Source organism: Corvus brachyrhynchos, unplaced genomic scaffold (genome assembly GCF_000691975.1).
Source record: "Corvus brachyrhynchos isolate BGI_N302 unplaced genomic scaffold, ASM69197v1 scaffold70, whole genome shotgun sequence".
In the NCBI taxonomy this organism is placed as follows: Eukaryota; Metazoa; Chordata; class Aves; order Passeriformes; family Corvidae; genus Corvus; species Corvus brachyrhynchos.
In genome coordinates this window covers 950,531-964,155 of record NW_008236217.1, presented here as the reverse complement: position 1 = coordinate 964,155, position 13,625 = coordinate 950,531, and the positions used below count along the sequence as shown (strand labels likewise).

The 13,625-nt window shown below is 37.1% G+C and overlaps 1 protein-coding gene across 1 annotated transcript in view; it reads right to left on the bottom strand.

The window, feature by feature from the left end:
• ARID4B (AT-rich interaction domain 4B) overlaps window positions 1-13,625 on the bottom strand; it is an 87,804-nt gene that overhangs the window by 49,198 nt on the left and 24,981 nt on the right. Inside the window, 3 exon segments of the mRNA XM_008643281.2 lie at window positions 4,009-4,203; window positions 4,805-4,870; window positions 9,588-9,698. Of these exon segments, the coding sequence (XP_008641503.1) occupies window positions 4,009-4,203; window positions 4,805-4,870; window positions 9,588-9,698 (372 nt within the window).

The window sequence follows — 13,625 nt, the reverse complement described above, 5'->3', positions numbered from 1 at the left end:
ATCATCAAATACTGTCACCAGATAAGAAGTGAGGAAAGAAAACATTTCTTTTTAACTCAGGATATTAATAAGCAATTCATTCATATGTCAGAAACAATGGGATATATATTTCTGTAGTCAGCTCCTAGGACAAACCTTTGCCCAAGTAACACTGCAGATCCAGTAAAGCACTTCACAGATTGACCAAATACATAAGCTGCTCTCTCACCATAGCTACTTCACACTTGCATACCTTAAAAGGAATCTTGAGTAATCAGTAGTCAAGCAGACAACTCATGGATTGGGACACAAAATTAAATTCAACACACTAGAATTCAAAAACTACTCTTCTAACATTTACAATTTTTAAAGAACTTAATTACACAACCAGAACTCCTATGATATTCAAGTGGAAGCTCTGCTTACCATGGAGAAATATAAATGGGTATTTATAGAAAAAAGTTGCAATTTAATGTTGTATGGAAGTTCAATGTCCTTCTCTACTGATTTCATGCAACTACGCTACAAAACAACAGTGATATCAGCCTAAGGAAGATGACAATAGCCAAAATGCTGACAATCACCAAAACCAGCTGTACATTACAGAACTGTGGAGCTCCCAGTTTCTAGACTTTTTGCTATCTCTGCTATCACTAGGTCAACTGGAAACAAGTTCATAATACAGTCCATTCAGCTACATACACTGTCCCTTAGAATCCTGAAATGCACTGCATACGTTTAAGGTGGGGTCTTCAGAACCTGATAAACTGGTCCTACAAAAAGTAACCTTTTGTCAAGTCTTCTGCAGGTACTTAGCAGATGAAAACCTGATGACAAATTTTGACTCTTAGGCTTTGCTTGCGCTGTTCAGTGAGACAAGAATTGATCTCTTCTCCCCTCTTGAGCAGTGATAATAATTATATTCTTGCTCCCAACACAGCGGTGATCTTGAAGACTTTTGTGGGTGCAGAAGTAACCCCAAGATAACATTAAAATATTACATTAAAAAAATAGAAGTTTCAGCAACTTAACATGTCTCTTTCACCTTCATTTAAACATCCTCCTCTGTCCATCAACAGATCAAAACAACAGTGCTAGGAGAATGGCTGTTGACCAGCAAGATCAGAGAGATCAATTTTAGCCATTTCCTTCTTTGAGATGGAGGGTGTTCTACTCTTCAATATTTACTAATTTAAATAAAAATATACGAAAAGCAACAAGGTACATCAAAATTCTTGACCAGTATTTACTTGATATTAAAGAACCTTTTATCTAGCTCTGAGAATTTTTCATCAATACATAAAATTGAGTACTGTTGGTGAAGAAATTTCCCCCTCTAACTACAATTCCCCATCTTGTATTACAGACTACAGTAATTGTTGAACACTGTTCAACTGTGGTAAAGTATCAGTTAGAGATGCACATCTGTCACTTCAAAATTTGTTGGAAAGTATCAATGGCAAGAACTGCACACAAACCACGTAGATTTGGAACTGCATCTCAGATGGTCAACACATAATTAAGCCCCCCTTTGGTTAAGTGAAGTCAGCAGGCTCCTAATCCAGTTTTATTAATTAACATAACAGTCTCCTTACATAAAGAGAGATTAAAAAATCTATCCACTTCAGGAGATAAGCTGGCTACAGCAGTGGTAAACCTATTCAGAGCTAGGTAGGTAGCCACATAATATGTCCTATGTGGTAATCTGCTTGCGGCCTCTTCCCTGCCAGAGGGAATCTTAATCTTGTTCCGTAACATGAATACTTTCAGAAGAAAAGCTTGACCTCCCTGAAAGACTTATGCGGCCAGCAGAGCACATATGGCTTAATGAGTATGACATTCTGATCTACTGGAACATCCTGAAAACAATCTACTGAGCAGGCATACAGTAGTGTAATGTATTTAAAACCACACATTCTGAAACAGCAAGAAAAAAGCTGGAACATGGGGAAGAAAAGAGACAACTTAATGCAACTAAAACCACTTTGAATACTATGAAAAAGCAATGTAATGACAAAAAAGTGCAGAAGAGGGTAAGACTACTTTTGAACATGCATAATTCTGCATTTTTAGTAAAGCAAATAATCCTGCAATTTTCTTCCCCCCTTCATAGTAAACACAGACTTTAAGAGACATTTATATGAATGACAAAACAGTATCTAGTTACCAGGACTGAAGCACCTTGAGCTCTCTGAGGAATTTTTACAGGGCAGGCAAAACTAAACACTTATGTATATATGTATGTATGCGTATGTGTGTATATATATATATATCTATGTATGTATGCCTATTATATTTACAAGTTTTATGCATATATATATATACACACAGTGCTATACTAGTTTTAAAAGACTATAACAGTTGGATTTTTATAAAAATTTAATTTAGTTCTTGTTGTTCTTTGATAGGAAAGCAGTAGCACCAAAAAAAACCCAAACATGTAAGCAAATTGATGTACAATTTCAATTCAGACAACACCTTATGAACACAAGACACACAGGGATGCTCAAAGCAACTTTGCCCATACTTCAGTGTTAAAAGAGGTCTAAAGCAGCCCTCAAAGAGTTATCCCTCTCCAGACACTGCTGCAATGGCATATCTGGTCTTAAGTAACTTCTGGAAAGGTACTACTTTAGATCGATCTATGCCTTCACGAAGTTTTTAACCAAATCATAGCAATTTTATTCACAAAATCATTAAAAGTGCAAATAATTAGATGTTTCTCAGCAAGTGCTAGGACAACATTAAGTAGCTGCTTGTTAAGATGTGTGCCAATTCTGGAATCTGGTAAACAGCAACTATATCTTACAGTAAGGCTTTCACTCAGATCCGCAAAGCAATCACTGTCAGTGAAGAAAATTTCCCTCTCATTCCACTCACCCTCCTGACAAAGATTATTCTAATCATCCACAGCTAGAGTCAATTCTCTATCAAAGTCTGCTACACTGCCAGCAGCTGTGCTGCTTTTACCAATTCTGCAAGGTCAACATGCTTTTGTCTGCTTTTATCTACAAAATACAAGAGCATAGAGTGAAACCCATACTTCTTCCTATTTCCTAAGTTCCTGATTTTTTACAGATATCTACTTTGACTGCAACTCCATGACATCTACCTTCAAAATTTAATCTGCATGGATTCCTATCTTATTCTTCTTGCTGATCTGCTAACATGACACTTTCTCAGAAACATAAACACAGACATACACCACAGTTCTAACACCAGCTATACAATTTGCTTCTTAAAAGCTCCCATATCTGATCCACTTCTGTATTTATTATCAAAACACTATCTGTAATGTTAATTCTTGTCTTCGTACCTTATGTTTCACCCCATCCTAACACACTCTCTCCTTTACTAATAGACTCTACCTCTCCAACAGGAAAACAGACATATTTTCTTCAACACTTATCTGTAAGGTCTTATCTAAATTTAGAGCTCTATTCCCTTCTGAAAGGACTATAACTAGGGAAAATAAAGTTTTTCCCTAGTTGTTCAACATCACTTGATTAACAACAAACCATATCTCAAAAGAACTAAGTCTTGCTAAAGTCCTTTCAAGACTTAGTCTTCATCTTCCCATATCCACCCAGGAGAGGGTTATGTAGTTTCTCAAGAATCAATACACTTCCTGCATATAAATCTTTAAAATCCCCACCCTATATTTGCTATAGAGCATGTGGATATATTATCTAACATCTGAAATATCACATTATAACAAGCTATGTGTATTTTAACAGCAGCTGTTTTAAGGGCTAAGTCTGGGAGTAGGGAAAAGCAGGTGTTGCAGCTTGCGTTTTAAAAGCACTTCCTTGCTTTTTTTTTTAAGGATGTGTGACAGCATACTTTGCCTCAGAATATTTAACAAGAGTATATTAAATACCTAAGGAGCAGTCACCAATTATAGAGAAATTCACTAGGTCTTTATTTGGTGTCCCAATTTCACATTGTAAGGTGGACAGCTTCTTATAAAACCCTAATATAAGAAGTTTATTTTTAAGGGTTTTTCATAAAAACTCTGAATACCTAAGCATCTCCCTCCAAAAAATCTCTCTCACCATGCTTAGAACATGGCCAGGTCACAGGCATATTTTTAAGTCAAGAGTTTTATTCAAATACATAAATATTTTTCTTACCTACAGTATACCAACTTGCATCTGTTAATTTGTTGATAACTGCTTCCTGATATGTTCCATCTGGATTCTTCACTTCCACAACAGTTCCTACCTAAAATACAGAACTCACTTAGCACTGGAGAGTTTCTAAAACAGGCAATGAAATCAACACCTTTGTATTAGCAAACAGAGATAATTTCTAACCTATTCTATGCTAAATATAACACGTTTTTTCCAGTTTCACTTGAATATACTTGTATCGCTCAAACTTCTTTTTTCATTCCTTTAAAATAAGCCAACTAACTGAGCAGATTATTTCCTGCCAGCAGGTGGGGAACAAGAACCAATTTGAGTGATGTCATTCTCTTGTATAAGAGTTTTCCCATCAAATCCTCCAGCTGAGTTCTCCAAAGGAACAGTGACTAAAAATCAGCACCAGCCATAATTCTTAGCTTTAAGGCATAAAGAACAAAGAAGCTTGCACCAGCCTGTGCTGCATCCCCTTTAACCACAAAGAAAAAAAGCTAACATGAAGAGTATGCTCTCTCTAACTTTGCAGCATTACCTTTTATGCTTTGTGACCACATCAAGCCTGTGTAATAAGTTGAACCTTCTACTCTCATCCCATACCATATATGCACATTTATGTCAAATATTGCAAAAAAAAAAAAAGTTTTTCAAAGCATTAGCAAGATATAAACCAGATTTATTACCTTTAAGGGACCCTTTATGTGGTCATCTTGGACTTCCACTGTTGAAGAATCATGCCTAAAGGTTACCTAAAAAATATAATTCAACTGACAATCACTTGATACAATTGAGCAGCATAAGCACATGCAAACATCAATAGCCCTTCTCTTACTCTCATTTTACAATTAGTCACCATAACCATTCCACTTGCTGAAAGCTGTTTTATTCATATATTTTGGAAACATGAGGGGCTAGTTATCAAAACTTCTAAAATATTTTTCATCCATCACAATAGAATCATTATCTCTAAAGGAAATGACGGATGACTATAACAAAATTGTCTAATGGCTCAAAATTATCTCTGCAGTTCTCTTAAATGATTTGAACTTCTCTAATACCACAGCAAGAAAGGAGAAAGTTTCAAGACGTCTGAGTACAACTTTAAAGAAACACTGATATTTCAATGCTTTGAAATCAAACGGTTTTAGCACCTTTATCTTTTGCTGATAAAAGTGCATTTTTCCCCTCATGGTTGAAAGACTCACACAAATACAGGACACTGCTGTCGACTAAACAAAATGAGCAACTCAAACAGGCTTTCAGTTAATGTCAGTCTAGCCTACACACAGAGTTAATTGGAAGGAAATGTAAAAACAGCTAACTTCAATCCTTCAAAACTGGAGTAAGTAAATCCTGTAAATATTTCCAAGGTATTTCCCTCTGTCATTCCCATAAAGATACAAAGGCTGTTGTCTTTAATCTACACACTGTGTCCTCAGAAAAAAAATTGGTCTGGAAATTCAAATGTATGATTAAGCTGTCTGTACCAGATGCTATAGATGTTCACCTTTCATTTCATTCACAATTAACTTGGTTACACTGAAAGTCATAGGATCCTCCTATCAATTACATCTGAAGTTTTATTTTCACTCTGGTTTTTAAATTATAGGAAACTGAGAAAATCCTGTCATTACATTTTATGTACCTATGTACATTTATTAACACACACAAATGATGTTCTGATGTTCACCAAAACACACTCTTTTTATGTAAGTATATAATGTTTTACTGAGTATTTGAAATAAGTAAGAATGTAACATGAGATCCAGCTGTGTAACAGTAACTCTCAACTACAGCAATCCCACATCAAATCTCAGGACTTGTTTTACAAGTGTGCCCAAGAACACGTTCTCACTGCTGTTGAGAGCTTCACTGTAGCACACAGCAACAGCAAAACTTCCTTCAGAACCACAGTGTTCTCTAACACCAACTCTCCTACAATAGCCTTCTCAGAGAGGAGATTTTAAGGAGTTTTGCCAAGAACAGCACCAACAACCAGGACTAAGGACAATCTATCTTGACTGATTAGAAAACAAATGTACTAAAATGCTACACTGCCTTCCAGGTGCTACATAATGAAACAGTCATCTTGTTTACCTTCTGTGAGAACTACAGCAACACATACAGTTGTGAGAGTAAGTTCTTTTTTAGACCTGCACCTACCGAGGGCAAGTACTTTCTGTCCACCACACAGACAAAAGCATACTGTGTAACCAAGAGGCGGACAAAGGATTCAGGCTAGGAACTAGCCGAGCAAAGACTACTCTTCTGAACTTCATCCTGACAGATACAGGTATTTAATTCTCTCTTTGGGGGAATTTATCTAGAAAGCCAAAGTTCAGTTAAGGTGCAAAATAATCTGAAACCTAGGGTCACTAGTGGCTCGTATCAAATACTCAGTATATCAATTCTGATTTAGAGACATCTGTTTTTATTTACTTTCTGTAGTTATCTTAAATGTATTTTGCAGCAAAAAGGAACTCTATCCAGAACCATGAGGCAGCCACAATGTACTCTGATGAAAGGTAAACAAAGCAAATTGCTACTGTGTATTCCAGAATGGTTTGTCTTTTTAAACAGATCTTGGGGCTTTGACTCTTTGCGGGGGGAGAGTTTTGATACCAACAGTTTTTGCTTCTTGAGATACTCATATGTGCTCAAAAAATACTGGTTATTAACAGAAATATTCAAACTCCAAACTCAGTGTGACACTGCTGGCCTTTCTTGAAGCTGAGAAAAGTGATGTCAGTATTTACTAGTTGTGGGTTTTAATTCCCAAAGTATTTAACAGTGTGGAACCTTCCTGTCTCAGGCAAAAGATTAAGACATGCAGCACACCATCAACTTGGTTAGTCTCAGCTGGAATTTCTTTTTTCTTCACCATCCTGAAAAGACAGTCCTAGTAAGTCCTTTTACAGCAGAAGCTTTTCTTATTTCTGTTTAATAAAGACCTACACAGAAAACAGTTTCTTCTGAAACCTCCATGCAGAGTGCCCAAATGCAAGTGGTGGTAGATGACGCTGCTAATTGTTTTAGGAGACACTGCCAAAATAAACTGGCTTAAATAACTCTCTTAAAAAAGCTGTAACAGATCTGATAAAGCAGACTAACACTCTTGTAACACCCAAAGTCTTGCCCTTGAGTCAAATCTGTACTGCCTTCAACACTTTTGAAAATTCCAGGCAAATCTGAAGTTTTAATGCTTTCCACGACCAAGTGTGCAATGCTGTTATTTGTTACTGTAGAATTCCATACCATGTACAGAATTTGCCAAAAACTGAATCGTGAAATACAGTACCTACTGACACTGCAATTATAAGTACACAGCATCTCCATTAAATTGAATTAAGTTATTAAATTATGCTGGTGATGAGAAAGTTATCGGGAAGGTATCTCCTCAAAATATTCTAGGAAGCAGAATTCAAAAGAAGAAGCAAGTAGGTAAAAGGAGACACAATTAAATGTATTTTACTTGTCAGAAGATTACAATACTCCATATTGAAAGAATTTTGTTAGCATCCTACTTTCTCAGCAGAACATCTAGCTATAAAACTTCAATGAATGCTTTACACTAAAATTGACAGTATGAAGTTAAGTTACTTTCCTTCTCCTCTACTAGTTCTAGAAGACTAAGGCATAAAATATATACTGGGGCCAAAAGAAACCCATTCAGCAAGTGAAAAAAATAATGCAGAAGATAAATGACCAAAATTCCAGACAAAGCACACCTGATAATGAGAATCTTTGTTAGAGCTAATACTGGGGGAAGTATGCATGTGCCAGAAAGAGCTAAACAGATTTTCACAGAAAATCAGAGGGCCACTGTTGTTTAAAGAATACACATTCCTAGTGGAGAAAAAACAATGTAAACAGATATTGTTACAGCACTTACAAAAATCTCAACCACAAATCACATTACTCTACAAAGCAACAACAGAACTGTGCCTGAACTGCCTTAAGTGAGACAGTAACAGTGAACACACATCCCCCACACACACCTGAATCCAGAGGACTTTGTACAAAATATCCATAAACAATTTACAGAAAAACTCCATTTCACGTCAAGATCTTTCTGCAAACCTTGCAGTGACCAAACTTCAACTTATAAACCCGTAAGAAAATACTTAGCACTGAACAATAAATAGCAAGTGGCCATCTAAGGAGGTGGACTGGAAGTCCCCCAAAAAACTGAAATAGGTTAAGATTTCAGTGATCTAGGCACAACACAATCCCTGTAGTTAAATACTGATGCTTAACAGCTTAAGTAGCAATAGTTAACCATTAAACCCAATGGTATTGTAAAGCATAGACCAGCTGATGCTATTAAGAGTTTTGACTAATGAAATGAAAAGACCACTAATTTGCCCTTCCATCAGATTTCAGACTAAAATCTTCTTGTTGTATTTAACATTATTATCAAATAAGTGACAATAGTCCTTCCCACCAGGGTTTATGGAGAGTGTTTGCTCTCTCCCTCAGACACACTATAGGCAAAAATAAGCCACAGCATGAGGGCAGAGTCAAATAAAGCAAAATAGTTTACAGCATACAAAAGTCTTCTGTAACAGGTTATCACCACTCACATTTCACACATTTTTCACTTAAATTTACAGTAGATATAAGAAAAATATTCTGCCACCATAACTCTTGCAGAGCAACAATCTAATTTGTATTTTCTAGGTGGTTTTGATCCTTGCTCTGTAATATTTCTGTACGAGGTTAAGAGGCAAAGCAGAAAAATAGTATCTCCTTCCAAATCAGAAGTGTTTAGGGACACATTATCCCAAGAGAAATATATGGCCATTTTGCAGTGTATTGCTCTCTTTATTTCTAGAAATGATTCTTTAAATTTTCAAGGAATGTTAAAATCTATCTCTTGCAATCCCTTTTCAGAATTTTTATTTGTACTGCATGTGGCTTATATTGATTCAGTCATTAACCAGTTATCATAAAGCTTAGGTAAGATCCCCTGCTTGCTATTCTGTAGGCCTCAATATGCCGAGTGTTTTTCAGAAGGCAGAAGGGCTTCAGCTTATTCCTGAAGCATTATCTAGTTGCCACTGCTAAATGGCAGTGACCTGTGCTCCTCAAGTAAAAGCAACCATATTAAGCCTACTTTGAGTAGTCTTAGCTATTTTCTGGTAATATTCTCCCATATGTAAGCCTACATTTGTCACATTTTAATCAATTACTTTAAGGTCAGCCTATGGCATTGAAGGTCAAAAACACACAGATGACAAAGTAACGACAGAAACAGAACATATTTCTTTGTGTGGGAGTGGGGGAATCCCTCCCATCCCAACAATAATAAGCTTACTGTTATTTCAAAGACTGTACTGCCAGCCTCCAAAGACAGGACAGCCTCTTAGCTGTCCTGAGACTAAGAAGTTTCACATTGTGCCATTGTGAACATTAATCACTTTTTTACCCCCCCTCAAAAGAAGTGTTTGCAGGAAAACCACATACCTTGACTTTGACAAGCCTTTTTGCTGTCTTGATCTTGGCTTCACAGAAGGCTCCTCTATACTTCGCACTGACATCAGTGCCCACTGTGAGATAGGGAGGCTCATCAATTGCCTAGAACAGAAAGGAAAACAATTGCTTTTTAATTACTGACCACTGGCAACACAGCTACCATAGTCCCAGCAGTTTTTGTGGACAAAGCATTACAAACAGCCCAATGAAACTGAAATTGACAGCATATGTGTATCACAGCAGTAGAAACACAGAACACAACACTAAGCTAATACAATGAACATAATTACAATCTCATAATATACATGTATCTCGTGATATAAGATCATAAACATAATAAACTGATACCACAGTTATCTACAACAAGCACCACATAGGCTTCCAGCCTCTGCACCATTTGAAGACACAGCAGGGGATCAATTCTGTTGCAATGGTAAAGACCAACCAAGCATTCTACCCTCTCCTTTAATTGCGTCAAGACCTGACAAGTCGCATGAAGACACTGATGTTTATTTCCCTCAAATAATTAAGGTTCATTTTTTGTTAGTAAATAGAACAACTCTGAAGAGATTTTGCTTTTTCACTTTTGAATAAAATAAACGATAAAGGTGACACTCATCGGGAGAGCAGCCCACGGGCAAGGTACAGTAGGAGACTGACAGAGTCTAAACACACAATGAAGGTGAAGGGTCCAGACAAAAGACGAGGTTCTGTGACATGAAACACAGAACAGGTGTTTACCCAAACAGGGAAACAAGAAATAGAAGAGGTGGGAAATAAGAGGGTTTGGGAGCAGGAGGAGAACATAGGTCAAATCAGTATACTGAGTGAGCTCATGAAGGCACAGTTCCTTCAAAGGAAGTTCATTTTCTCTCACACAACCTCTCCTAACGTAATCTGGGCAAGGAGATTCCAGATAACTGAACCACCTCAGTATCACTTCATAGACTCTGAGTCAGAAGAAGGAAAGCAGAGGGTGACATGCAAGAGGAGCAAGGTTTGTTTTCAAGAGCTGCAAGCCTCCATGGAGACCCAGACAAGAGCAGAGCAAAGAGATCTAAGCCCTTGTCGAAGCTACATCATGTTTCTGTGCCCCTACAGAGTCAAACACAGCTTACAAAAGGCATCTCTGGCACATCCAGGTTCTCAGTGGGAAAAATATAGAGCTAAATCTTCACAGGCATCAGAGACTGATACCACTTGAGACTGAGGTGCTTGCACTCAGCATCAGATTAATTCCCACTAGCTGCTTCCAGCTCCAATACATCAGAAGTAAAGGCATGGAAGTATAGTAAAGGCATACTTAAATGCTTCAATGCACAATTTCTCAGAAATTTAAGTTTTACAAAAGTTGAAATTGAGAAACATAAGATGCTACAGGGTTAACTCCTTATTAATGATGTTTTTTACATTTACTCTGTTCCAGTCTCGCCCTCTTATAGAATATATTTCTGAGTACTATAAAATCATTATCAATCTGCACTTTCTAAGATCATCAGAGGCATGAATGTGCTAATGAGCCCCTTGCTCTCTTCTCTCCCTGCATGTGTGATACGTGACTGCATGCAGAGTAGTAGGATATACTACACTGGTGGTAGTATATCCATGAACACCTATCCTTTCCTAATCCGGGTTCAACAGCAATAAAACTCCGCTGAGATTAGCAAGGAATCTGTTAAGAGTGTTGGGATTCTGAAATTCATTCTCTCCTAGCTTGTCCAACAAGTACTAGCCTCTGAGGCAGGCTGCAATGCTTTTCTCTTGCTGCACTTGGATGGACGCTGAGAGAGGGACTCAGATGGTGATAAATTTGGTTTTGGTCAGTACTCTCACTGAAGTGAACCAAGAAGTGGCTGTTTCACACAACATGAATCTGAGCAGAGGAAAGCAGCAATGTATTCTCTTGCAAAGACAGTAAGCTCTAAAAGGGGAACATCCCACCGGCTCCACTGCACTCTTTAGTGAACATAAAGAAACTCATTTACCACTAGATTGGTGATAGCATTTCATGCCAGTTCATCTTCTAAAGTAAAAGAAAGTGTGGAATACTGAGATTACTTTAACAAGAGTGACAGATCCCAGATGGGTCCACACAGATGCACACAGCTACAATTCTCCCGTAAACAAAACTTAAGAAGCTAGTTGTGTCAGTGTCAGTCTATAGCTCCCTATACAGCCAAAAGAATTATCACAAAGACCAATCCATATTATCAAGGTGAATTCACAGAAAAACATTAAACAATTTTTCTTCACTGCTACTGACACTAACTAAAAAGAAAAAAATAAAAATTTTGAGAACCAAGATAATCTGAAGCTCTTGTATTTGGTTGAAAATTTCTGGCAGAGGAACAGGCAAGTCAGCAACCAAACTTTAAGCAGGACTTTAAATTCTTATAAAGATCACAGTTACCAGTACTGTGATTACTTTATCACTACTCTTATTCTTAACAACCTCTTGCAGAAAGAATATTCATTCAAAAATTACATCTGTAAGAACTTCTGTTACTAACATACAAGTTAATTTCAATCTCTAGCCTAAATCCTTTGAAATTACTCTTATTCCTTTCACTGGAATTAGTTAATATTTACAACTGCAAAGAATTTCAAAGAATAGCAAACATATGGACCATTTGATTACCAATGTAGGTACGTCTACTAGAAATACAGTATTGGAGTGGCTTTTGAGAGAAAAATGACAAAATTAATTTCTTTAATTACCACTTTAAATCATTATATACTTTAAAACAGTATCTGAAATCTTCTGGATATATACTGGATTTTTTTCCTGCAATTTTATTATTCCATTGAAAGACAAATTACATGGGCTTTCCCCCACCAAATCCCTTAACTGAAATTTCCAAGATACTTACCTCATTCTGACAGAGTAACAGCTGAAAGTGGCAAGTTAAAATAATAAGCAAAATGTGATGCATCATAAAGAATGCAAACTAGAAAAATAAACAGTAATGATCCGAGTCTGGCATTAATTTCACATAATTCTTACCATGACTTTGTCATTTTTACCAACTCTGAGTCACCTGTTCTCAAGCAGGTTTTATTCAATTTCACCAGCATTAGAGAGATTAAAAATTAGTATACAGCTATTTTTATCTTTCTGTTATCCCTTCCCTGCTTCGTGCTTACGTCATTTATTAGATGTTCTTATACTCAGACTGCATGTATCTTTGCCTATTTCATTTTGACATGTTTTATCAGGATTTGTTTTTATTCTTTTTTTAGGCTTCTCAGAGCAGGTTACTAGGAAAAAAACTCCAAAAACAGTATGCTAAAATGCAAGCAAGCATACTGAAAATATCTTAACAAGAATCATTGCAGTGATCTTTAAAGGGAAGGGGGACTACCCTGTAATACAAAAAGTTCTGGGCTTCCTAAAATTATTGAAGGCCTCTTAAAACTATTGAAGGCCTCTTAAAACAAAACTGTACTAGCCTCATATGTTGGTGTCTCAGCCTTCATTGTATTTTAAAAGATAACGTGAATTGGCATTTACATTTTATATGTGAACATCACCTGCACTTTATAATTTAAAGATAAGAATAATCTTTTCAGTAGCATATCATAAAACCATCAGTAAACTTTTGTCAACAGCAACACTGAAAAGTATGCCTAGCACACGCCATCATTCATTTATAATGAGATCATGAACTTCTTTCATTCAGAGCAGCTTCAATACACACCCCAGGATATCCTGTCAATGTTTCTATGTCTCTATATGTAGTCTTTCGAAAATCTCTGAGCTCACACTGGAAGGAGAAAAGTGAAGCTGATGGTAATATGTCGGCGTGTTCGTTTGGTTCTTTCACTATTGCCAGAACACTGACATTGAAGATCTTCATGGAAACCCCTCACCAAGTGGGCGGTTCCAAGGGGCATCACTATTTTGTCCGCATGGATGATCGAGGCCAGGCTACCGAAGGGGGGCCGGCTCTGCTGGGTGACACCGGGGGACGGACATCCGTCCGTACACGGATACCAGGGGACGGCTGTAGCCCGCGGGAGCCTGCGGCC